The sequence below is a fragment of the Lynx canadensis genome, chromosome F1, assembly GCF_007474595.2.
Source record: "Lynx canadensis isolate LIC74 chromosome F1, mLynCan4.pri.v2, whole genome shotgun sequence".
In the NCBI taxonomy this organism is placed as follows: Eukaryota; Metazoa; Chordata; class Mammalia; order Carnivora; family Felidae; genus Lynx; species Lynx canadensis.
In genome coordinates this window covers 5326623-5353697 of record NC_044319.2, presented here as the reverse complement: position 1 = coordinate 5353697, position 27075 = coordinate 5326623, and the positions used below count along the sequence as shown (strand labels likewise).

The window sequence follows — 27075 nt, the reverse complement described above, 5'->3', positions numbered from 1 at the left end:
TTTTTAATTAAAAAAAGGAAAAAACATGTTTAGAATACTTGCATTTATAAGAAAGAAAAAATAACATCTTAGTTATACACAAAAATTTTATAGAAATATAAACAAGTGATAGTAGATACTTGGGGATACAGTGAGAAGTGAGTGATGGAGTACAGAGTGGGAAAGACAAAATTCACTTTATTTTGAATATAATTTGTTTTTAACTATGTGAATAAATTGTCTATTCAAGGAAAAAATCAACAAGAAAGAAAAAATTAGATCTACATCTATTGAAATGACAATGGTGTAGATCAAGTGATGTATCGAGTGACAAAACCAAGTGTTGAATTGTGATTATAGAGAAAGAGATATAAACATACATGCACAGTTTTTGTTTTTTTTTGTTTTTTTTTTTTCTTCAACGTTTTTATTTATTTTTGGGACAGAGAGAGACAGAGCATGAACGGGGGAGGGGCAGAGAGAGAGGGAGACACAGAATCGGAAACAGGCTCCAGGCTCCGAGCCATCAGCCCAGAGCCCGACGCGGGGCTCGAACTCACGGACCACGAGATCGTGACCTGGCTGAAGTCGGACGCTTAACCGACTGCGCCACCCAGGCGCCCCACATGCACAGTTTTAACATTGGTTACTTCAAAAGTGTAGAGGAAAATTAACTCTTCCTTCATAGGTCTTTGGTTTGTTTCACTTGTTAAAAACAATATGTATCACTTTTGAGTTTTTTAATGGCATAATCAAAAATGTTTAAATAAATAAAAACATTTTTATTGTTATAAAAATGAAATTTGTCCAAAATGTAGAAAAATACAAACACTTTTTTATTTTGTAGGTTATCATTGTATGGATATATGACCCAGAAAATGCAGATCCCAGTGAGATTCTACGGAATGCAAATGAACCTTCACTAGTAGGTGGAAACATTACTATTATCACAGATAAAATAATATGCTATGGTTCCTTTTTAAGGGCTTTGAATAATTTATTTTAAGCATTCCAGAACTAACTAAACACACTTTAATTATCCATTACATTTAGCCACTATAGTGATTTTGAGCTAGTGCTCATTCTCCCCAATTATAAATCTTTCTCCTGAATTCTAATTGAGCATTGCCCTTACTTTCTATGAACCGCATTATCCACGAAGATGCTAACCTTCAAAGTGCTTTAAAGGTGTTCCTTGAGCATCTGTCTAGATATCATCTTTCAAAAATCTGTCCAGTCCCTTACTGAACCCTTTACCACTTGGACACTAGTGAATTTCCTAAAGGGGCAGTACAGTGGATGAACACAGATGGTCTTCAATTTATGTGGCTTGACTTACAGTTTTTCTAATTCACTATAGTGCAAAAGTGATATACATTCAATAGAAATTGTACTTTGAACTTGGATCTTTTCCCAGACTAGTGGGCTATCAATGTGGCATGATACCTTTGCGTGACACTGGGTGCTGGCAGGGGTCACAAGAATAAACAACCAGTACATTTAAACTATTCTGAACACATACAACCATTGTTTTTCTTTTTTTTTTTTTTTTTTTTTAATTTTTTTTTTTTTCAACGTTTATTTACTTTTCGGACAGAGAGAGACAGAGCATGAACGGGGGAGGGGCAGAGAGAGAGGGAGACACAGAATCGGAAACAGGCTCCAGGCTCCGAGCCATCAGCCCAGAGCCTGACGCGGGGCTCGAACTCCCGGACCGCGAGATCGTGACCTGGCTGAAGTCGGACGCTTAACCGACTGCGCCACCCAGGCGCCCCACAACCATTGTTTTTCAATTTCAGTACAGTATTCAATGATTTACATGAGACATTAAACACCTTATTATAAAACAGCCCTGGTGTTAGATGGTTTTGCCCAACTTTAGGCTAATGTGAGTGTTCTGAGCACATTTAAGGTAGGCTAGGCTAAGCTACAACGTTTGGTAGTTAGGTGCATTAAATGCATTTTCCACTTAATGATATTTTCAATTTATAGCCAATTGTAATTCAAGGAAGATCTGTACGTCCTTTATTTCATTTGTTACAGATTTATCTCTTTCAAGATTTAAGTTTTCTGTCTTCTGTTATAACAAAAACCTATTGAAGAGAAGAATAAAATGAGTTTTAGTTTCATATGAGACTATGTCTTAATGAGTCAAGATATAATTTTTGAATAGTATGTTACATGCCTCTTGGTAGCCAAATTCACAAGAGATGGACTAACAAATCAGAATGACAACCTATTGGGGCACCTGGGTGGCTCAGTCGGTTGAGCGTCTGACTTCAGCTCAGGTCATGATCTCACGGTCCGTGAGTTCGAGCCCTGCATCAGGCTCTGTGCTGACAGCTCGGAGCCTGGAGCCTGCCTCAGATTCTGTTTCTCCCTCTCTCTCTGCCCCTCCCCTGCTCATGCTCTGTCTCAAAAATAAATAAAAATATTTTTTAAAAAGTACTTTGAATTGTAGGGTTTTATTCTGAGGTTTTTTTCTTACAATTTTAATTATGAATCATATCAGAAAGAAAAAACCATAGATGTGTACAATATAGTTTAATGAATAATAACAATTAGCCCTATAACCACTATCAAGAAGTAAAACACCAACAATAGTACAGAAGGTCCCCATATGTGCACTCTGAATGAGCATAATTTCTCCCTCCACCTTAGAAGTACTTGTATGGATATAATCATTTTGTTCCATCTAAAAGTAACCATTATTCTGAATTTTATGTTAATAATTGCTCTGCTTTTTTTTATTTTTTATTTTTTATTTTTAGCTTGTTGCATGATTCCTAACCAATGTAGCTTGGTTTGGTGGGTTTTGGTTTTGTGTTTACTTTTCTACTTTATATAAATGGAATCATGTTTTGTATACATTGTACATATTGCTGTTGGGGGGGGGGTCAACTTTATATTACTTATTCATGTTATACTGTACCTATAGTTTATTCATTTTTGATCCTGTATGATATTTCATCATTTCAACATACTATGCATTTTTCATCCATTCTACTGTTGATGAATTTTGGATGGGCTTTTGTTTTCTTTTGTTTGTAAGGAGTGTTGGTTTCTTTCTTTTTGTTCAGCTTTATTGAGATATAAATGGTATATAACATTGTGTAAGTTTAGGCATACACTGTTGATATGATACACTTATATGTTGTGAAATGATTACCATAGTAGAATTTTTAACACCTTTATCACCTACATAATTACCACTTGTTTTTTGTGGTAAGATTATTTAAGATTTACTCTTTTATCAACTTTCATTATTTAATACTGTGTTATTAACTATACTCATTATGCTGTACTTAGATTCCCAGAATTTATTCGTCTTATCACTGGAAGTTTGTACCCTTTGACCACCAGGTCCCCATTTTGCCCACCCCCTCAGATCCTTCAGTCACCATTCTACTCTGTTTCTGTGAGCTCAGCATTTTTTAGATTCCATATAGAAGTATATCATATACTATGTGTCTTTCTCTAACTTATTTCACTTAGCATAATGCCCTCGAGATCCATCCATGTAGTTGCAAATGGAGACATTTCCTTCTTTTTTGTGCTTGAGTAGTATTCCATTGTATGTACACCATATCTTCTTTATCCATTAATCTGTTGATGGACACTTAGGCTGCTTCCATATCTTGGCTATTGTAAATAATGCTGCAATAAACATAGGGGTGCCTATATCTTTTTGGATTAGTGTTTTAATGGGGAGTGTTTAATAGTTTAATGGGGAGTGTTTAATAGTTTGCATTCCACTCAGCAGTGGAATTACTGCATCATATGGTGTTTCTAATTTTAATTTTTTGAGGAACCTTCATACTGTTTTTCACAGTGGCTGCACCAATTTATATTCCTGCCAACAGTGCACAAGTGCCTTTTTCACCACATCCTTGCCAACACTTGTTATTTCTTTTTGATTTTAGCCATTCTGACAGGTATGAGGTGAGGCATCTTTTCATGTACCTGTTGGCCATCTGTATGTCTTCTTTGGAAAAAAGTCTATTCAGATCTTCTGCTCATGTTCGAATTGGATCGTTAGTTTTTTGTTTTTTGTGTTTTTTTTTTTTTTTGCTATTGAGTTGTATGAGTTTCGATATATTTTGAATATTAGCTCCTTAATTGATATATGATTTGTAACTATTTTCTTTCACTCAGTAGGTTGTCCTTTCATTTTGTTGATTTAGTTTGCTGTGCACATATGATTTTTATCCTTTGTTCTGTTGTAGTGGGTTAAACTGATTGATTTTGGGATGTTGAACGAGCCTTGCATACCTAAAATAAATTCCATTTGTCCATAGTATATAACTCTTTTTATATATTGTTGGATTCTATTTGCTATTGTATTTCCATATAGTTCAAAGATTTTTAAGTTTACATTTCTTTTGAGACTTCTTCCTGACCCATGTGTTATTTAAAAGTGTGTCAATTTCCAAGTAGTTAGGGATTTTCCAATTACCTTTCTGTACTAACTTCTAATTTAATTCTATTATACTCTGACAACATACTTTCTATATTTCTATTCTTTTAAAATATTTATTGATTTGTTTTCTTAATTCTACTATAATTAATGTAGTGTTATATTGTTATATTGATTTCAAGTATACAATATAGTGGTTCAATAATTCTATACATCACTCAGTGCTCATCATGACAAGTGCCCTCCTTAATCCTCATCACCTATTTCACCCAAACCCTGCAACGTCCCCTCTGTGACCACTAGTTTGTTCTCTATCGTTAAGAAACTGATTTTTTTGTGTGTGTCTTTTTTTTCTTAGATCATTTGTTTTCTTAAATTTCACATAAGAGTGAAATCATATGGTATTTGTCTTTCTCTGAATGACTTATTTCACTTAGCATTATACTCTCTAGGTCCATTCATGTTGTCACAAATGGCAAGATTTCACTCCATTTTACAGTGGAATAATATTCATTCATATATATATATGTTCATATTATATATATTCACTCATGCATATATATATATACATACATACATACATACCACATCTTTAAAAAATTTTTTTTATTGCATTTATTTTTGAGAGACAGAGTGAGACAGAGCATGAGATGGGGAGGGGCAGAGAGAGAAGGAGACATAGAATCCAAAGCAGGCTCCAGGCTCCAAGAAAGAGTTCAGCACAGAGCCCAATGTGGGGCTCAAACCCACGAACTGTGAGATCACGACCTGAGCCAAATCAGACACTTATCCGACTGAGCCACCCAGGCGCCCCATACCACATCTTCTTTATACATGCATCCATCAATGGACACTTGGGCTGCTTCCTTATTTTGGCTAGTGTAAACAGTGCTGCAATAAATATAGGGGTAGATATATCTTTTCACATTAGTATTTTTCTTTGAGTAAATACACAGTAGTGGAATTACTGGATCATATAGTAATTCTATTTTTAATTTTTTGAGGAACCTCCATACTATTTTCCACAGTGACTACACTAGTTTGCATTCCCACCAACCGTGCACTAGTGTTTCTTTTTCTCCGCATCCTCACCATTTGTTGTTTTTCTGATTTTAGCCATTCTGACAGGTGTGAGGTGATATTTCATTGTGGTTTTGATTTTCATTTATATGATGATTAGTGATGTTGAGGATCTTCCCTTATGTCTGTTAGCTGTCTTTGCAGAAATATCTGTTCATGTTTTTTCCTGTTTTTTAACTTTATTACTTGTGGTTTTTTTGGCATTGACTTGTATAGGTTTTTTATATATTTTGGATACTAAACTTTTATCAGATATATCATTTGCAAATACCTTCTCCCATTCAGAAGGTTGTTTTGTTTTGTTTTGTTCATTGTTTCCTTTATTGTGCAGAAGATTTTAGTTTTGATGTAGCCCCAGTAGTTTATTTTTGTTTTTCTTTCCCTTGCCTCAGGAGACATATCTAGAAAATAGTTGCCATGGCTGATGTCAAAGATATTACTGCCTGTTTTCTCTTCTAGGGTTTTTATGGTATCAAGGTCTCACATTAGGTCCTTAATCCATTTTGAGTTTATTTCTGTGTATGGTGTAAGAAAGTGGTCCAGTGTCATTCTTTTTGCATGTAGCTGTCCAGTTTTCCAACACAATTTGTTGAAGAGACTATCCTTTTCCCATTGTATTGCCTTGCCTCCTTTGTCATAGATTAATTGACCATCTAATTGTGGATTTGTTTCTGGGCTCTCTATTCTATTCTATCAATCTATTATGTCAATTTTTTTTGCCAGTATCATACTGTTTTGATTACTACTGTATTGATATACTCTTTGTAGTATATCTTGAAATCTGGAATTGTGATATCTCTAGCTTTGTTCTTCTTTCTCCAGATTGCTTTCGCTCTTTGGGGTCTTTTGTGGATGCATACAAATTTTAGGATTAATTGTTTTAGTTCTGTGAAAAATGCTGTTGGTGTTTTGATAGAGATTGCATTAAATCTGTATATTGCTTTGGTTAGTATCAAGAATTTAACAATATTTGTTCTCCCAATCCATGAGCATGGAATGTCTTTCCAATGATTTGTGTCTTCTTCAGCTTCTTTCATCCATGTCTTATAGTTTCCAGAGTACAGATCAGTCACCTCCCTGGTTAAGTTTATCCCTAGGTTATTTTATACTTTTTGGTACAATTATAAATGGGATTGTCTTCTTAATTTCTCTGTCTCTACTTTATTATTATTGTATAGAAATGCAACAGATTTCTGTATATTAATTTTGTATCCTGAAACTTTGAATTCACTTATCAGGTTTAGTAGATTTGGGCAGAATCTTTAGGATTTTCTATATATAGTATCATGTCATCAACAAATAGCAAAAGTTGTACTTCTTTTCAATTTGGATGCCTTTTATTTCTTTTTCTTGTCTGATTTCTGTGGCTAAGACCTCCAGTACTATGTTCAATGAAAGTGGTGAGAAAGGACATCCTTGCCTTGTTCTGATCTTAGGGGAAATGCTTTCAATTTTTTACCATTGAGGATAATGTTAGCTGTTGATTTTTCCTGTATGGCCTTTATTACATTGAGATATGTTCCCTCTAAATCTACTTTGTTGAGAGTTTTTATCATGAATTGCTGTTGTTCTTTGTCAAATGTTTATTCTATGTTTATTGAGATGATCATATAGTTTTTATCTTTTTTCTTATTGATGTGATGAATCACATTAGTTGACTTGTGAATATGGAAGCACCCTTGCATCCCAGGAATGAATCCCACTGGATCGTGGCGAATGATTTTTTTAATGTATAGTTGGATTCGGTTTGTTAATAGTTTAAGGATTCTCGATCTGCATTTGTGTTCATCAGATATATTGGCCTATAATTCTTTTTTCTTACAGCGTCTTTATATGGTTTTCATATCATGGTAATTCTGGCTTCATAGAATGAATCTGGAAGCTTTCCTTCCTTTATATTTTTTGAATAGTTTCAGAAGAAAACATACTAACTCTTCTTTAAATATTCACTAGAATTCAGCTATGAGGCCATCTGCTCCAGGGCCTATCTGTTGGGAGTTTTTGATTATTGATTCATTTTCATTGCTGGTAATTAGTCTGTTCAAATTTTCTATTTCTTCCTGATTCCATTTTGGGAGGTTACATGTTCTAGGAATTTATGCTTTCCTTCTAGGTTGTCCAATTTGTTGTCATATAATTTTTCATAATATTCTCTTATGATCCTTCATATCTCTGAGGCATTAGTTGTTATTCTTCTCTTCATTTCTGATTTTGTTTCTTTATGTCCTCTTTTTTTTTAATGAGTTCTACTAATAGTTTATCTATTTTGTCAATCTTTTCAAAGAACATCGATCTGTTTTGTTGTTTTTTTAAGTTTCTATTTCATTTATTTCTGCTGGAATCTTTATTATTTCCTTCCTTGTACTGGTTTGGGTTTTGTTTTGTTATTTCTTTTTATTCTAGTTCCTTTGGATGTAAGGTTAGCTTTTTTATTTGAAATGTTTTCTTGCCACTTGAGGTAGACCTCTGTTGCTACTTCCCTTTCAGAATGACTTTTCCTGCATCCCCAAGGTTTTAGACTGTTGTGTTTTTATTTTCATTCGTCTCCATGTATTTTTTTAAAATTTCTTCTTTGATTTTTTGGTTGACCTATTCATTGTTTAGTGTCACATTGTTTAGCCTCCATTTATTTGTGCTCTTTCCAGACATTTTCTTGCAGTTGGCTTCTAGTTTTATAGTGCTGTGGTTGGAAACGATGAATGGCATGACTTCAATCTTTTTTAATTTGTTGAGACTTATTTTGTGGCCTGACATGTGATCTTTTCTGGAGACTGTTCCATATGTTCTTGAAAAGAATGTGTAATCTACTGTTTTAGGGTAGGATGTTCTAAATATGTCTGTTAGGTCCATCTGGTTTAACGTGTCATTCAAAGCCACCATTTCCTTGTTGATTTTCTTTCTCAATGACCTATCCATTGATATAAGTGGGATATTAAAGTCCCTGCTATTATTGTGTTAATGTCCATTTCTTACTTTATGTCTATTAATAGTTGCTTTATGTAATTAGGTGCTCCCATGTCAGCTGCATACATTATTTCAATGATTATATCCTCTTGTTGGATTGTTTCTTTTATCATTATGTCATGTCCTTCTTTGTCTCTTATTATAGCCTTTGTTTTAAAGTCTATTTTGTCCAATATAAGTATTGCTACCCCAGCTTTCTTTTCACTTCCATTTGCATGATAAATGTCCTTTCATCCCTTCACTTTCAATCTGCATGTATCTTTAAGACTGGTATGAGTCAGGGTGCCTGGGTGGCTCAGTCGGTTAAGCGTCTGGCTTCAGCTCAAGTCATGATCTCACAGTTAGTGAGTTCAAGCCCCACATCGGGCTCTGTGCTAACAGCTCAGAGCCTGGAGCCTGCTTTGGATTCTGTGTCTCCTTTTCTCTCTCTGCCCTTCCCCCACTCACTCTCTGTCTCTCACAAATGAATAAACATTAAAAAAAATTTTTTTAAGTCTGGTATGAGTCTCTTGTAGGCAGCATATAGTTGAGACTTACTTTTTTATCCATTTTGTCATCCTGTGTCTTTTGATTGGAGCATTTAGTCCATTGCACTGAAAGTAATTATTATGCAGTTTTTTGAAGTTTATTTTTATTTATTTTGAGAGAGATAGAGAGCAAGTGGGGGCAGGGCAGAGAGAGAGGGAGACAGAATCCCAAGCAAGCTTGGGACAGAACCTGATGCAGAGCTTGAACTCACAAATGCGAGATCATGACCTGAGCCGAAGTCAAGAGTCAGATGCTTAACTGAGCCACTTTGTTGCCCCTCAAACTAATTAATTATTGACAGATATGCATTTATTGTCATTTTGTTATTTGTTTTATGATTTTTTTGGTAGTTCTTCTCTGTTTCTTTTTTCTCTTGCTTTCTTTCTCTTTCTTCATGGTTTGCTAGCTTTCTCTAGTGATATACTTGGATTCCTTTTCTTTATGTTTTGCATATCTATCACTGTGTTTTTCCTGTTTGTAGTTACCATTAGGTTTATATATAACATCTTGTGCATATAACAGTCTGTGTTATTTTGATTGTCACTTAAGTTTGAACCCATTCTAAAAGCACTAAATTTTTACTCCTCTCCCCCCACCTTTTTAAGTATAGTATCATACTTTACATCCTTTCATTCCGCAAATCCCTGATTGATTTTTACAAACATAGTTATTGTACTTCTTTTGTGCTTCCTACTTTTCTTACTCCTGCTTATCGTCTTTATTTTCCACTCAAAGAACCCCCTTTAACATTTTTTTGTGAGGCTTGTTTAGTGGTAATGAACTCCTTTAACTTTTGTTTGTCTGGGAAATTGTTTATATCTCCCCTCTGTTCTGAATGAGAACCTTGCTGGATAGAATATTCTTGGCTAGAGGTTTATTTCTTTCATCATTTTGACTATATCATGCCACTCCCTTCTGGCCTGCAAAGTTTCTGCTGAATAATCTGCTGATAGCCTTATGGAGTTTCCCTTGTATGTAACTGTTTTCTCTTAATGCTTTTAAAACTCTCTCTTCATAATGACTTTTTGTTATCTTAACTACTATGTGTCTTGGTGTAGACCTCCTTTAGTTGACTTTGTTGGGGGCTCTCTGTGCCTCCTGGATCTGGATTTCTGTTTCCTTCCTCAGATTCAGGAAGTTTTCAGCTATTATTTCTTCAAATAAATTTCCTGCCTTCTTTTCTCTCTCTTCTCCTTCATGGATTCCTGTAATGTGAATATGGTTACACTTGATGGTGTTGCTGAGCCCCATTAATTTATTCTCATTCTTTATTAATGTTTTTTTTTTTGCTCCTGTTCAGTGTGATTGTTTTCCATTACTCTGTCCCCCAGTCACTGATCCATTTTGCTTCCTCTAATACTTATTCCCTCCAGTGTATTTTTAATTTCATTTATTGAGTTCTTCATCTCTAACAGGTTCTTTTTTATGTTTTGTATCTTTTTTGGTGGGGGTCTCACTGAGATCTGCCACTCTTTTCTCAAGTCCAGTGAGTATCTTTATGACCATTACTTGGCATTCTATATCAGGCATGTTACTTACCTCTGTTTCATTTAGCTCTCTTGCTGTGATATAGTCCTTTCTGTTTGTTTGGCATATTCCTTGTCTCCTCATTTTGTTTGACTCTCTGTATACATTTCTATGTGTTAGGAAAATTAGCTATGTCTTCTGCTCTAGCAAATAGTGGCTTTATGAAGAAGAGGTCCTCTGGTTCCGTGCAGTACAGTGCCCCCTGTTCACCAGAACTTGGCACTTCAAAGGTATATTCACTGTATGTTGCATGTACCCTACTGTTGTGACCGAGCCACATTTACATTCAGTCCAGTCATCTGCAATGACTCTCTTTGCCTGTTATGCACAGGGTTATGTTCCTGTGTTATTAATGGGGCAGTCTGGGACCACCTTGGGCTTAAGTTGGGTCAGACCAAGTGCTGACCAAGCTGCAGTTGCACCAAACTGCAGGGCACGCTCTGATGTGTCCCCTGTGAGTCTCTCATTGACGGGTAGAGTCTGCAATTAGACCAGATACCTGCCCCCAGCCCACTGTTGGGGCCACAGTTGGACTGGTGTATGTAGTTATCTTCCCCTCTCTCCAGGTAGGAGTCTTTTTGGAGTGATGCTGACCCAGTCAAGACCACTTGCACAATGCCTGCTTTGGTTGTACTCTTGCTGAATCCAATTTGGAGTGGCAAGTCCCGCGGAGAACATGGGTGTAGGTGCCAGGAAGATCCATGCTGGTCTGCTGTGAAAGAGGACCTGCAATCACCAGGAAAAATTGCCAAGGTCAGGTTGGAGAGGGTGAGTTGGCAGAAGAGTACAGGGGGTGAGATGTGTGGCATTAGTAAGATTTGCTGACGTCTGCTATGGGAGGATGCTTGGCACTGATTTGGAGAGCTGCTGAGGCTGGGTTGGAAGAGATGAGTCTGCAGGAGGACATGGGGGCAGGGCACCCTGTTAACAAGCTAGCTAGAGAGTATAGGTGCTGTGCTGATTCCTGCAGGTGTCCGTGTATCTACACTGGGGGGCAGGGAAGGGAAATTGCTCCCACCAGATTTTTTGTTCTTGGAGAAGTCTCCCAAACATCCTTGCCCCTCCAGTAGATGTTCTGAGATTACTAAACAAATTTCCCTCCCATATACTCCAGGCATTTTTCAAACTGCTCCTTCTATGTTATATCTCAGAAGGTCTGTTTTATTGTACTGTCTCTTTAATGGCCAGGACTCACTTTTCTCTCACGCTCCAGCTCTCCCAGAGCCCAGCTACTGATTTTTTTAAGTTCCAGGTGTTAAGCCTCACTGACTGTAAGAACTGGAGAAGTTAAGCCCCTCTGGTTTTCAAAGCCAAATGTTATGGTTATGATTTATCTTCCCAGTGTGGGTCCCCTAGGCTTGGGGTGCCCAGTGTGGGGTCTGCTCCTCTCCCTTCTCCTTGCTAAAGGTAGTCCTCCCTCCTGCAGGAAGTCTCACAGGTCAGTGTGGTTCCTGAACACATCTCTGCTTTCTACCCTCCCCGGTATGGCCTCTTCTCTATATTTAGTCTGTTCTGCTAGTCTTCAGGTCATTTTCTGGGATATTTACACTGATATGTGTGTTATCTGGTTGTATCCATGGGACAAGGTGAGTTAGGATCCTCCTACTCCACCATTTTCCCCAGAAGTCTATGGTTTCTATTTTTTTAAATTTGTTAAGTAGTGTTTTATGGCCCAGAATGTGGTTGCTTGATAGGTAAGCACATTTTGGGGTGATGAAATTGTTTTGGAACTAGATAGAGGTAGTGGTTGCACAACATCATGAATGTACTAAAAGCCACTGAACTGTAAACTTTAATTTGGTTAATCTTATGTGAATTTTACCTTCAAAAGAAATTATTTTATTTTATCCTTGTTTACTTCTTTTCTAATGCTCTCCTTTTTTATGTAAATCCAAGTTTCTGCCCTTTATCATTCTCCTTCTGTCTGAAGAAAATATTCTAACACTTCTTGCAGGACAGATCTGGTGGTGAGGAATTCCCTTTGTTTGTTTTCTGAGAAAGTCTTTATTCCTCTGTCACTCTTGAAGGATAATTTTCCTGGATATAGAATTCTAGTTTGGTGGATTTTATTCTTTCAACACTTTAAATATTTCACCCATCTATCTTCTTGCTTGTGTGGTTTCTGACAAGAAGTCTTTTTTAGGGGTGCCTAGGTGGCTCATTTAGTTAAGCATCCAATTTTGATCTCAGCTCAGGTCTTGATCTCAGGGTCGTGAGTTCATGCCCCATGTTGGGCTCCATGCTGTGTGTGAAGTCTTCTTAAAAGAAAAAAAAAAGGAGGGGTCACCTGGGTGGCTCAGTTGGTTGTGTCCAACTTCAGCTCAGGTCTTGATCTCACAGTTCATGAGTTCGAGCCCTACATCAGGCTCTGTGCTGACAGCTCAGAGCCTGAAGCCTGCTTTAGATTCTGTGTCTCCCTCCCTCTCTCTGCCTCTCTCTGCTCATTCTCTGTCTCTCTCTCTCTCTCAAAAATAAATAAACATTAAGAAAAATTAAAAAGAAAAAGAAATAAAGTATCTTTTAATTGTTACTCTTGTTGTTGATCTATAGGGTTTGTTTTTTTGTTTTTTGTTTTTTGTGTTTTTTTTGGTGTGCTTTTTTTTCCTCCAGTTTTTTTTCAAGATTTTGTTTTTGCCTTCAGTTCTCTGTAGCTTGACTATGGTATGCCTTGGAGTAATTGTTTTGCATTTCCTCTTCTTGATGTTCCCTGATATTCCTGGATTTGTGTTTTTGTGTTTGTCATTAGTTTTGGAAAGTTCTTGGCCATTATTGCCTCAAATATTTATTTTGCTCCATTCTTTCTTCTGGCATTCCAGTTGTGCATATGTTACATCCTTTGAAATTATCCCATAGTTCTTGGAAGTTCTGTACCTTTTTTTTAAATTCTCCCCTTTGTATTTCAGTTTGGGAATTTTCTTTTGATCTGCCTTTAAGCCCACCAATTCCCCTCTTCAGCTTTGTTTTGTCTACTGATGAGCATATCAAAAACATTCTTCATTTCTATTACATTGCTTTTTTTCCTAACACATCCTTGACTCTTAGAATTTCTACTTTTCTGTTTACATTACTCATCTGTTCTTCCATATTTTCTAATTTTTCTGTTATAGCCCTTGACATAGTAATCACAGTTATAAATTCCCTATCTGATAATTCTAGTATGTGTGTCATTTCTGATTCTGGTTCTGTAATTTGCTTTTTCTCTTCAGACTTTGTTTCTGCTTGCCTTTTGGTGTGCTTACAACTTTGTTTGCTGTTGTTGATATATGTTATATTGGGCAATAGGAACTGGGGTAAATAGGCCACTTCTATGTGGATTTATATTAGTCTGGCTAGGAATTTAATTTAATTTAATTTAATTTAATTTAATCCACTGAATTGTGTGAAGTCCATCCACATGTCATGAAATCTAATGGACACATCTCAAGACTTGGTAGCATTTAACATGTCAACATGTTTAACCATTTCTTTTTTCTTCATTTCATTTTTTTTCTTGTTTGCTGTAGCTGTAGGTGCCAGAAACTTTAAATTGGTTTAAGATTCTTTTTTTTTTTTTTTTGTCTCCCCTTCTGACTTCAGGTTTATCTAAGTTTCCCTCTTCAGAGATTGTATGTGTCTTATGGCTCTTTAAGCTGTGATCCACTGTTAGACTGAAGCCCTTTTGATGTGGTGGTAAGGTATGAGTGAGGAGAACCTTATACAATCTCCCAATTAAATGCCAGCCTTTTAGTGGGTTTGCTTCTCTTGTATGTGACCTTCAGAGTTTATTCTTCTATAGCTCCACCCTCCCTTAACTTACTGAGACTGGAAGTCTAGAGGAGATGGGAGTGAGAGGAATGCTCTCCCCTATGGCCCTGGGACAGGACACCGGTAAAGTCTTTCTCTCTGGAGAGTAAGCCCTTGTTGTGAAAAGGGTGGGCCTCCAGGGTATTTCACAAAGATTACTTTTCCTCTCCCTCTGCCGGAGCCACGAAGGAATATTTCTCTAGTCCTCACTGTGAGAATTTGGTGGAGTTTTCCCTAAAAATGTAGCCATAAGGATATTCTTTACCTCAACTCAGCTTCCCACAACTTGTCAAAATTACCATTTAAGTGTTACTTACCACCATTTTATGGCTCCAGTAGCTTCTGGAAGCAGATCTCAGCTATGACTTTCTGGATTCACCTGACTCTCCCAATCTTGGGACAACAGTTTGCCTTGCAAAGTCAGTTCCCTGGATGGGCTCAAGAAAAGTCATTGATTTTTAATTTGTCCAGCCTCTTCTTGTTGTAGTGATAGAAGTGACATCTTCCAGGCTCTTTACGTGGTGGAGCGGCAACTCTGTGTAATGTGTTTTTATTTCATTAAAAATTTTTAATGTTTATTTATTTTGAGAGAGAGAGAGAGAGAGACACAGAGACAGAATGTGAGCAGGAGAGGGGCAGAAAGAGGGGGAGACACAGAATCTGAAGCAGTTTCCAGGCTCTGAGCTGTCAGCACAGAGCCCGACGCAGGGCTCAATCCCATGAATGGATCGTGAACTGTGAGATCATGATCTGAGCTGAAGTCACATTCTTAATCGACTGAGCCACCCAGGCACCCCTGTATAATTTATTCTTAGTTCTGTTCATTCTTCAACGAATACCATGCATCTTCAGTCTCTACAACCAGGAACTTCCATATATGGTTGTACAGCTTGAACAGAACAGCCATTGTAGTGACTCCGCTTTTAGTCCACTGAATTGTGTAATCAAAGTTCATCCCCCGTGTCATGAAATCTAATGGACACGTCTCAGGACTTGGCAGCATTTAACATGGTTAACCCTTTCTTTTTTCTTGAAACACTCTCCTCTTATGACTTCCCTAGCACTGAAACATCTTAGTTTCTCTCCTACTTTACTTGCTAGCCTTTGCCAACTCCGTTACTTACTCCTCTTCCTTCACTAGTCTTTAAATGAGTCTTTGCATTTACTCCCCAGGTGATCTCACTTAGACCCTATGGTTTTAGATATCAATTATATGAAAATGGGTTACAAATTTATATCTCCAGCAAGAACTTTCCTCTTTCCTTTTCAAATAATAAATTCAACTGACCACTGCCATCCCCGTTTAGATGTCTTATAAACAGGTTATAAACTATGGATAAAATGGACTCTCCAGTTTGCCTGTAAATCTGTTCTTCCCACAGGCTTCACCATCACAATACATGACACCACCACCCTTGTACTGTCTCAAGGAACAGCTCCCTAAGTGATCTCAGTGCCCCCACTCGCTCCCCACCCTAAAATCTATTTTCCATATGACAATGACAATTTTAAATATAGTATGTCAAGGTTTCCGGTTCCAGACTAGCGGAAGTAAATGCTTTCATTTTACTTCTGACACTGGTCAGAATGGAAAGAAATCCTAGACAAAATACATTTCCCTCACAAAAAGACTGAAAGAGAGAAAAAGGAAAGTAGAGGTGATTAGGGACCTTGAGATTCTAAGAGCACCCCACCAGTGAGTTCCCTGAAGTTCCCTTATATACTCTGGCCTGGGCATTAGGGATGCCTGAATTCAGTAATTCCAGCAAGCACAGAAGAAAACAAGCCCCAAGAAAGGCCTGCATTCTTTATCCAAAAGACCAGATAGACCCATTGGTGGCCCAGAAGGGCAAAAATCTTTTAACATACCTGCCTGATCTTGAACCAACCACCACAAAAAAGAGCTGTTCCCATTTCCCACTACAATAAGTGCTGCACTAGGTGCTCCGTTGGCCAGAACCCTGTTTCTCTTCCCACCTCCTGCAGTAATGAGGAACTTTCCCTCCCTTGTGGAGCCTACAGGTAGAAATCTGACTCTCACCCATCTACGATAATGAAGCAGTGTCCTTCTCGCATGGTGCTCACAGGCAGAACTCTTGACTTCCATCCCCACACTGCAGTAACACAGCAAAGCTAATTACCACTTCTATTCATGCATCTCTGTCTCTCCTCTCTCTCTCTCTCTCTCTCTCTCTCTCTCTCTCTCACACACACACACACACACACACACACACACACACAAATGAGGCAGTGCCTCATCCTGCAGCACCTGTAGGTGAAACTCTGACTCCTACCTCTACCTTCTAATAAGGTGGGACCCCTGCTCTGCAGAGCCTGTGGATGGGATTCCAAAGTCAACCCCACCCTATAATAAGGAAGCAGTGAAGCAGCAAAGCAGCACCCCTTCCTTGTGGTGCCTGTGGGCAGGATTCTGACTAACCTCCGCCCTGCAACAACAAGGAAACACAGCTTCCCTTCCCTAACTAGCACTGGGGGACTAGTGGGTGGGGTCCTCCATTCCTGTTAACACAAAAGTGGAAAGGAACAAAATGGCACTGCAGTAACTTTATCAACTAACATTTGAACCACAATCCACGAAAGTGATCTATGACATGCATTCTGACGCTAAACAGATTGACTACCTCATAATATGAAAGATTTAAGTAGGAATTCACGTCTTATTGTATAATACTAAAATGTTCAGGGGATACAGTCCAAAAATTACTCACCAGACCAAGAAAAAGGAAACTCTTAACTTAAAAGACGATCAACAGAGGCCCCTGGGTGGCTCAGCTGGTTAAGCATCTGACTCTTGATTTCAGCTCAGGTCATAATCTCATGGTTTATGAGATTGAGCCCTTCCATGCTGTCAGCACAGAGCCTTCTTGGGATTCTCTCTCTCCTTCTCTCTCTCTGCCCCTCCCCCACTCCCCATTCTCTCTCAAAATAAATAAACATTTTTTTAAAAAAAATAAAAGATCAGTAGATACTATATGAGACAAATGTTGAAATTATCAAACAAAGGAATGAATCAGTAAACTTAAGATAGAACAATAGAGATCACCCAATTTGAACACCATGCAGATTGAAAATAGAAACAAAATGAACAGAGACTCTGGGACCTGTGGAACTATGACAAAAGATCTGGCATACGTGTCATTGAAGTCCTACAAGAGAAAAAGACAGTGGGACAGAAAAAGTAAGCAAATAAAATATGGCTGAAGATTTCAAAAATTGACAAAAGACATAAATCTTAAAACAAAGAAGCACAACATAGGTGCCTGGGTGGCTCAGTCGGTTTAGTGTCCAGTTATGGCTCAGGTCATGATGTCATGGTTCGTGGGTTCAAACTCCGTGTAGGGGTCTGTGCTGACAGCTCAGAGCCTGGAGACTGCTTCAGATTTTGTGCCTATGCCCCTTCCCCACTAATGCCCTCCCTCTGCCTCTCAAAAATGAATAAATGTTTAAAAATTTTTAAAAAGAAGCACAAAAAATCCCAAAGAAGATAAACCCCAAAAAGCCCACACTAAGACATGTCATAATCAAACTTCTGAAAACTAAAGATAAAAGGAAAGTCTTGAGAACAACCAGAAAGAAATAATGCATTGCCCATATAGAATGACAATTTGACCAATGGATTTCCCATCAAAAACCATGGAAGCCAATAGGAATTTGTACAACTCTTTCCAAGACTCAAAAAGAAAGAACCACCAGCCCAGGATTCTATATCCATCAGTCAAGAATGAAGATAAAATAATGACACTTTTAAATGAAAGAAAACTACGAAAGCTTGCAGTCAGCAGACATATGTTAAAATCATGGATACAGAAAATTCTTAACACATAAGGGAAATAGAAAAAGAAATCCTTAAACATCAGGTATAAGAAAGAACAAGGAAAAGAGTAAAAATATGGGAGGATATGATTGTCTGTCCTTACTCTTGAACCTTCTAACTCATGTTTGATGGTTGAAGCAAAATATTATAACATTGTCTCACGTGGTTCTCAATGTATGTAGAGGAAATATTTAAGACAGCTATATTATAAATAGAGGAGGGTAAAGGGATATCAATCTGTTTTTGATATTGTACCCAACCATTACATAAGAACATAACCACTAGGCGAAAACTTGGTAAGGGGTGCCTGACATCTTTGCAACATGCTGTGAATCTATAATTCTTTCAAAATAAAAAGTTACAAAAATTTTTTGAAAAGCTAAAAGAACTGAAGAAATAGACAAATCCACAATTATAGTCAGGTGCTTCAGTATTTCCAATAATTGAAAGAATTGCTAAACATAGGATACAGAAGAACTGAATAGTACCATCAAACAATGAGATCTGGGGGCGCCTGGGTGGCTCAGTCGGTTGAGCGTCCGACTTCGGCTCAGGTCATGATCTCACAGTCCGTGGGTTCGAGCCCCGCGTCGGGCTCTGTGCTGACAGCTCAGAGCCTGGAGCCTGCTTCAGATTCTGTGTCTCCCTCTCTCTCTGACCATCCCCCATTCACGCTCTGTCTCTCTCTGTCTCAAAAATAAATAAACATTAAAAAAATTAAAAAAAAATAATAAATATTTAAAAAAAACAATGAGATCTGACAGCCATGGAATACTCTGCCCAACAACAGTAATATACATATTATTATTTTTAATGTTTATTTTTAAGAGAGAAAGAGAGAGAGATAGTACAGTGGGGGAGGGGCAGAGAGAGGGGGGCAGAGGATCCGAGGCTGGCTATGCGCCGACAGCAACAAGCCCAATGCGAGGCTTGAACTCACGAACTGCGAGAACCATGACCTGAGCTAAAGTGGGACGCTCAACTGACTAAACCACCCAAGCGCCCCTACATGTTATTCTTAACTGTGCACAGTGCAGTAACCAAGAAAGACTATATCTTTGGTCATAAAACAAGCCTTAACAAATTTAAGAGAATTTAAATCACAAAAAAATATGTTCTCTGACTATAAAGGAATCAAACCAGAAATCAGTAACACAAAAAACAGCGAGAAGTCTCCAAACACTTGGGAATTAAACACATTGCAAAATAATTCATGTGTCAAAAAAGTCTCAAGAGAAATAAAAAATACTGAACTGATGGAAAATGAAAATATAGCATGACATAATAGGTGAGACACAGCTGAAGCAGTGCTGAAAGGGAAATTTATACCACTAAATTCTTACATTAGAAAAGAAGAAAAGTCTAAAGGTCATCTAAATTTGAATTTTAACTCTTCTATAGCTACAATAATCAAGACCACGTGGCATTGGCAGAGGACTACATACACAGACTAGTGGGACAGAACAGAGGTTAGAAATAGACCAACAAACGTACCAACAAACTGATTTGTCTGTGGGGACAGCAGCGGGGGAGGGGTACCTTTTTAATTGGATGATGGAAAAGCAGGAAATAGAGAACTTCCAGAACTACTGTGTCCAGGAAGGGAGATTAAAACTTTATCCACTGAATTGTATTAACTTTACTTTAGGCAACTGATTTTTAGCAAGATACAAAAGCAGTTTAATGGAGGAAGGATGGTCTTTCACCAAATTGTGTTAGAATAACTGAACATTCATAGGCACACACAGAAAAAGAACCTCCTACTTTATACAAAAATTAATTTAAAATTTAAATAGATCTAACCATAAAACATAAAACTATAAAACTTTCAGGAAAAAACAGAGTAGAAAATTTTCATGACTTAGGGCTAAGCAAAGAGTTCTTAGAAATGATACCAAAAGCACAATCTGTAAAAGAATCAATTATTCAATTGTACTTCATCAAACTTTAACTTTTGCTCTACAGAGACCTTTTAAGAAGATGAAAATACAAGCCACAGGCTAGGAGAACATTGTTTGCCAATCACATATTCACCAAAGAACTTGCATCTATGCATGATCTATGCGTGAGCCAAATAATAAGCAAATTAAAATGTCATCTGATTAGAACAAACAGTGAAATAAAAGAAACATTTTATTTTTACTTCTTTTTAATGTTTATTATTTATTTTTGAGAGAGAGAGACAGACAGACATTAGCAGGGGAGGGGCAGAGAGAGAGGCAGACACAGAATCTGAAGCAAGCTCCAGGCTCTGAGCTGTCAGCACAGAGCCAGAATATATAAAGAATGCTCTAAACAAATTATGCAGTTAGAAAATGGGCAAAAGACTTGAACAGGTGCTTTGTGATAAAGGATATACGGATGGCAAATAAGCTCATGAGAAGATGTTCAACGTTATTAACTATTAGGTAAATACAAATTAACGCTATAAGGTAAGGTCACATGCCTATCAGAATGTCTAAAATTTAAAAATACTGATAATTACAGGTGCTGACAAGGATACAGGGCAATTGTATCTCATACATTGCTGGAAGGGATGAAAAATCTACAGCCACTCTGGAACACCATGTGGCAGTTTCTTATAAATTCAAACATATATTTGCAATATATCCCAGGAATCTCACTTCTCATTATTTATTCTAGACCTAGACATAGGGATATAAAAACTTATGTTCAAACAACAAACTGTACAAAAATATATCAGCTTTTGTTTTTTGTAATAGCCCCAAACTAGAAACAACCCAAATGTCCTTCAGTGGGTGAATGAGTAAACTGGGAAATGTGACTCAGCAAGAAAAAGAAATGAGGTTTTTTTTCCCCAAAAAAAGTTTGCAAAGATTTTGGGTACCCAGAATTGCCAGGAAGGCTTGGAAAATGGGTGGGAACTGGGAGAGACCAGCCCTAATGCCACAGCGAAGATCATAGCACAGGAGCCAAAAGTATGCATGCCCCTGCCTTTGCCTGGAACTGCATCTGGTGGTGCTGACCTCTAGCACAGGTCATGTGCTGGCACTTCTGCCTCCAGAATCTGGAGGTTGTTGTCACCACCATTGTCCTCTGAGGGGGCAGGGAATTCTCCAAACATCAAGGGGACTTAGGTGCTCATCAGATAAATGAAAGGCAGTGCTCACTAAATGACTCGTCTGTCTTGCAAAACTAAGTTCAACACTGTGTTCTAGCAAAATAAAAAATGAACCCAACAAAGAAAGAGGAAGCCATAAGCTTCAAGACGTGGTGGAATAAACTTAGGCATTTGATGAGAAATCCTGATTTTGCAGAGGTAGGTCTAGAAAGATATCTCTACTTGGAATGGTAATAGGAAGTTAAATCGTCCTTGAAGAATATCAACACAATGAAGTAGTTGCCATGAAACAAATGGTATGAAGTGGGGACGTGTAAATGCGTAGTGATATTAATGAGACAAAGATACATATTTCTTTTTTAGTTAATAAGGAAAAAAGTCCATAGAAATTATTGGAAAAACAAAAATCTATGAGTGATCTATGCATGAGTCCAATAATAAGCAAATTAAAATGTCATGGGATTAGAACCAAACAGTGAAATAAAAGAAACATTTTATATTTTATTTCTTTTTAAATTTTATTATTTATTTTTGAGAGAGAGAGAGACAGACTATAAGCAGGGGTTGGGGTAGAGAGAGAGGGGGACACAGAATGTGAAGCAGGTGCCAGGCTCTGAGCTGTCAGCACAGAGCCTGATGCAGAGCTCAAACTCACAAACCAGGTGATCATGACCTGAGCTGAAGTCGGACGCTTAACCGACTGAGCCACCTAGGCGCCCCAAGAAACATTTTTAAACTGTCACCAAACCTTCCAAGATACAAGCTGTTTTAGTAGTGAGTAGATATCATGTACATTTGTGTTTAATTTGTTTGGGTTTTTAATAGTTTCCAGTTTTAGTCACTGTTCAAGATTTTTTTTCTAATAGTGACTTACTGCTATCAATATTTGTTTATAGATCCATTTTCTTCCTATTAATTTATTGTGGCACATCACTCTGAAAGTAACCATAAGTTTTAAACTTTTTTAATAAAAAATATTTTGTTGTGAGAACTCTTGGAAGGAGGGGCCAAGATAGCAGAGCAGTATGGAAGTTCTCTGCTTCTCTTGTCCCTGAAATGCAGCTAGATCAGCATCGAACCATTTTGCACCCCTAGAAAATTGACCTGAGGATTAACACAACAATCTGCATAACTTGAGCCATGGAACTCAGCAGGTACACAGTGCGGAGAGGTGAACTAGGGGAGACAGAAGCCACAGAGGGTAGGGAGTGGTATTTGCAGAGAGAGGACAGAGAAAGGGGGGGAGAGTACAGGAAAAACACTCCCCCCAAAAGTAGCTGGAGAGAAAAAGAGTGGAAGTACCCACAGTTGCCTGAATAAGAAAGAGAGAAAGGAGAAAGGAGAGGGCTTCAATATCATTAGGACTCTATAAACAGGGCTGAGCAGCGTTGGAAATTCCACAGCCCAATACCTGGCGGTGCTCTGGTGGGCAGGGCAAATCCCCAGGAGCTGGCATTGAGGTCCAAGGGGTCCACAGGCCACATGGGGAGAAGCAGTTCCCCTGCTACCCTGCTAGGAGGGCACTTGGTAGAAGCTGTACGGCTTTTCCATAGGCAAAGTTTCCAGCGGACCCCAGAAAACACAATTGCTGGTATTGGAACAAAAACACCAGGGTGTAGTCAAACCTGACTCATGTTGTGTGTTGTGATTTACCGTAATCCCTGAAATACCGCCCCTATGAGATCAAACGAACTTATTCTGGGGCAAGCCAGCATCCAGTCACAACCTCTGAGCCTCTACAGCAATGTGATCCCAGGAACGTTCCTGGGGCAAGCTGGCATCTGGCCATTGCTCTGTGAGACCCTCCCCCAGAGGGTCAGAGTGGGTCTAAGCTGCAGGGCCCTCAGAAAGTGAGGGGTTTGGAGACAGAGCCCCATCTGAGATAAAATTTGGGAGGGACCTGAGACCTGGAAGTCTCATAGCTTGGACTTGAACAGTGTAGAAGCAGGAAGTAAAAGGAAGCCAGAGACAAAGGAGGGGTGCTTGATTGCCGGTGGGGTAGGGTACAGAGTTCTGATGCTAGAGACTGGGAAGCTAAGCTGGGTGATGCCATTTTCACCTCTCCCACGCATGTGCACACACCCCTACATGCACCACAACAATCCACCCCAGTAAGCTAAGTAGCACCACCTAGTAGAGAACAGAAACTTTACACCAAGCTCCATCCAACTGCACCAACCAAGCCCTAGAGGACAACCACAAGTCTCTGCCTGTGTAGTGTATGAAGTATAAAGTACTTCAAAGTTTGACTTCTAGGGGAAACTGGATGTAATTTCATTCAGATTGCATTCGGATCGCTGGTCCACCTATTCAGATTTTTTGTTGGTTTTGTGTTTTCTATTTTTTAAAAAAAAATTTTAATGGTTATTTATTTTTGAGAGAGAGAGAGACAGAGTGCAAACAGGGGAGGGGCACAGATAGAGGGAGACACAATAAACTGAAGCGGACTCCAGGCTCTGAGCTGTCAGCACAGAGCCTGATGTGGGGCTCAGACTCATGAACTGCAAGATCATGACCTGAGCCCAAGTCAGACACAACCAACTGAGCCACGCAGGTGCCTCTCTTTTCTTTTTTTTCTTATTCTTGGATACAGAAAGAGTATCCATTTTATATAAATTTTTATATTTTTTACATAATTTAAAAAATTTTACTATATAAATTTTTTTGGAAATTTGTTTTTTATTCTATTTTACCTTCTCCAGTTCATTTTATTGTACTTTATTACTATATACATTTTTCTTAATTTTTAAACGTTTTCTTACTTTTTTCTTTTTCTACTCTTTTGTTCCCTTTTTTTCCCTATTCAATCAAGCTTCTTTCAACAACCAGACCAAAACATATCTAAAATCTATCTTCCTTTATTTGATCTTTTTGTGTTGTTTTTAACCTTTTTAATTTTATTTTTTTAATGTTATATTTTATTTTTTTAATTTACATCCAAATTAGTTAGAATATACTGAAGCAATGATTTCAGTAGATTCCTTAATGCCCCTTACCCATTTAGCCCATCCCCCCTCCCACAACCCCTCCAGCAATCCTCAGTTTGTTCTCCATATTTATGAGTCTCTTTTGTTTTGTCCCCCTCCCTGTTTTTATATTATTTTTGTTTCCTTTCCCTTATGTTCATCTGTTTTCATCTCTTAAAGTCCTCATATGAATGAAGTCATATGATTTTTGTCTTTCTCTGACCGACTAATTTCACTTAGCATAATACCCTCCAGTTCCAGCCACGTAGTTGCAAATGGCAAGATTTCATTTTTTTGATTGCCGAGTAATACTCCATTGTATATACACTACATCTTCTTTTTTTTTTTTTTAAATTTTTTTTCAACGTTTATTTATTTTTGGGACAGAGAGAGACAGAGCATGAACGGGGGAGGGGCAGAGAGAGAGGGAGACACAGAATCGGAAACAGGCTCCAGGCTCTGAGCCGTCAGCCCAGAGCCTGACGCGGGGCTCGAACTCACGGACCACGAGATCGTGACCTGGCTGAAGTCGGACGCTTAACCGACTGCGCCACCCAGGCGCCCCTATACCACATCTTCTTTATCCATTCATCCATCGATGGACATTTGGGCTCTTTCCATACTTTGGCTATTGTTGATAGTGCTGCTATAAACATGGGGGTGCATGTTTCCCTTCGAAACAGCACACCTTATCCCTTGGATAAATGCCTAGTAGTGCAATTGCTGGGTCATAGGGTAGTTCTATTTTTAGTTTTTTGAGGAACCTCCATACTGTTTTCCAGAGTGCCTGCACCAGCTTGCATTCCCACCAACAGTGCAAAAGAGATCCTCTTTCTCTGCATCCTCGCCAACATCTGTTGTTGCCTGAGTTGTTAATGTTAGCCATTCTGACACATTCGTGAGGTGGTATCTCATTGTGGTTTTGATTTGTATTTCCCTGATGATGAATGATATTGAGCATTTTTTTATGTGTCGGTTGGCCATCTGGATGTCTTCTTTGGAGAAGTGTCTATTCAAGTCTTTTGCCCATTTCTTCACTGGATTATTTGTTTTTTGGGTGTTGAGTTGATAAGTTCTTTGTAGATTTTGGATACTAAGCCTTTATCTGATATGTCATTTGCAAATATCTTCCCCCATTCTGTCAGTTGCCTTTTAGTTTTGCTGGTTGTTTCTTTCACTGTGCAGAAGCCTTTTATTTTGATGAGGTCCCAGTAGTTCATTTTTGCTTGTGTTTCCCTTGCCTCCAGAGACTTGTTGAGTAAGAAATTGCTGCGGGCAAGATCAAAGAGGTTTTTGCCTGCTTTGTCCTCGAGGATTTTGATGGCTTCCTGTCTTACATTGAGGTCTTTCATCCACTTTGAGTTTATTTTTGTGTATGGTGTAAGAAAGTGGTCCAGGTTCATTCTTCTGCATGTCACTGTCCAGTTATCCCAGCACCAGTTGCTGAAGAGACTGTCTTTATTCCATTGAATATTCTTTCCTGCTTTGTCAAAGATTAGTTGGCCATACATTTGTGGATCCATTTCTGGGTTCTCTGTTCTATTCCCTTGATCTGAGTGTCTGTTCTTCTGCCAGTACCATACTGTCTTGATGATTACAGCTTTGTAGTATAGCTTGAAGTCTGGGATTGTGATGCCTCCTGCTTTGGTTTTCTTTTTCAAGATTGCTTTGGCTATTCGGGGTCTTTTCTGGTTCCATACAAATTGTAGGATTATTTGTTCTAGCTCTGCGAAGAATGCTGGTGTTACTTTGATAGTATTGCATTGAATCTGTAGATTGCTTTGGGTAGTATCAACATTTTAACAATATTTGTTCTTCTTATCCAAGAACATGAAATCTTTTTCCATTTCTTTGTGTCTTCTTCAATTTCTTTCATCAGCTTTCTATAGTTTTCAGTGTATAGATTTTTCACCTCTTTGGTTAGATTTATTCCTATGTATTTTATGGGTTTTGGTGCAACTGTAAATGGGATCAATTCCTTGATTTCTCTTTCTGTTGCTTCATTGTTGGTGTATAGGAATGCAACCGATTTCTGTGTGTTGATTTTATATCCTACAACTTTGCTGAATTCATGAATCAGTTCTAGCAGTTTTTTAGTGGAATCTTTTGGGTTTTCCATATAGAGTATCATGTCATCTGCACAGAGTGAAAGTTTGATCTCTTCCTGGCCAATTTGGATGCCTTTTATTTCTTTGTGTTTTCTGATTGCAGAGGCTAAGACTTCCAATACTATGTTGAATAACAGTGGCAAGAGTGGACATCCCTGTCTTGTTCCTGACCTTAGGGGGAAACTCTCAGTTTTTCCATTGAGGATGATATTAGCGTTGGGTCACTCATATATGGCTTTTGTCATCTCGAGGTATGATCCTTCTATCCCTACTTTATTCAGGGTTTTTATCAAGAAAGGATGCTGTATTTTGTCAAATGCTTTCTCTGTATCTATTGAGAGGATCATATGGTTCTTGTCCTTTCTTTTATTGATGTGATGAGTCACGTTAATTGTTTTGCAGATATTGAACCAGCCCTGCATCCCAGGTATAAATCCCACTTGGTCGTGGTGAATACTTTTTTTAATATATTGTTGGAGCCGGTTGGTTAATATCTTGTTGAGGATTTTTGCATCCATGTTCATCAAGGAAATTGGTCCATAGTTCTCCTTTTTAGTGGGGTCTCTGTCTGGTTTTGGAATCAGGGTAATGCTGGCTTCATAGAAAGAGTTTGGAAGTTTTCCTTCCATTTCTATTTTCTGGAATAGTTTCAAGAGAATAGGTGTTAACCCTTCCTTAAATGTTTGGTAGAATTCCCCCTGGAAAGCCATCTGGCCCTGGACTGTTGTTTTTTGGGAGATTTTTGATTACTAGTTCGATTTCCTTACTGGTTATGGGTCTGTTCAACTTTCTATTTCTTCCTGTTT

The 27075-nt window shown here is 38.1% G+C and overlaps 1 protein-coding gene across 1 annotated transcript in view; it reads left to right on the top strand.

The window, feature by feature from the left end:
- CATSPERE (catsper channel auxiliary subunit epsilon) overlaps positions 1-27075 on the top strand; it is a 197729-nt gene that overhangs the window by 61716 nt on the left and 108938 nt on the right. Inside the window, 1 exon segment of the mRNA XM_032591870.1 lies at positions 827-904. Coding sequence (XP_032447761.1) covers positions 827-904 — 78 coding nt within the window.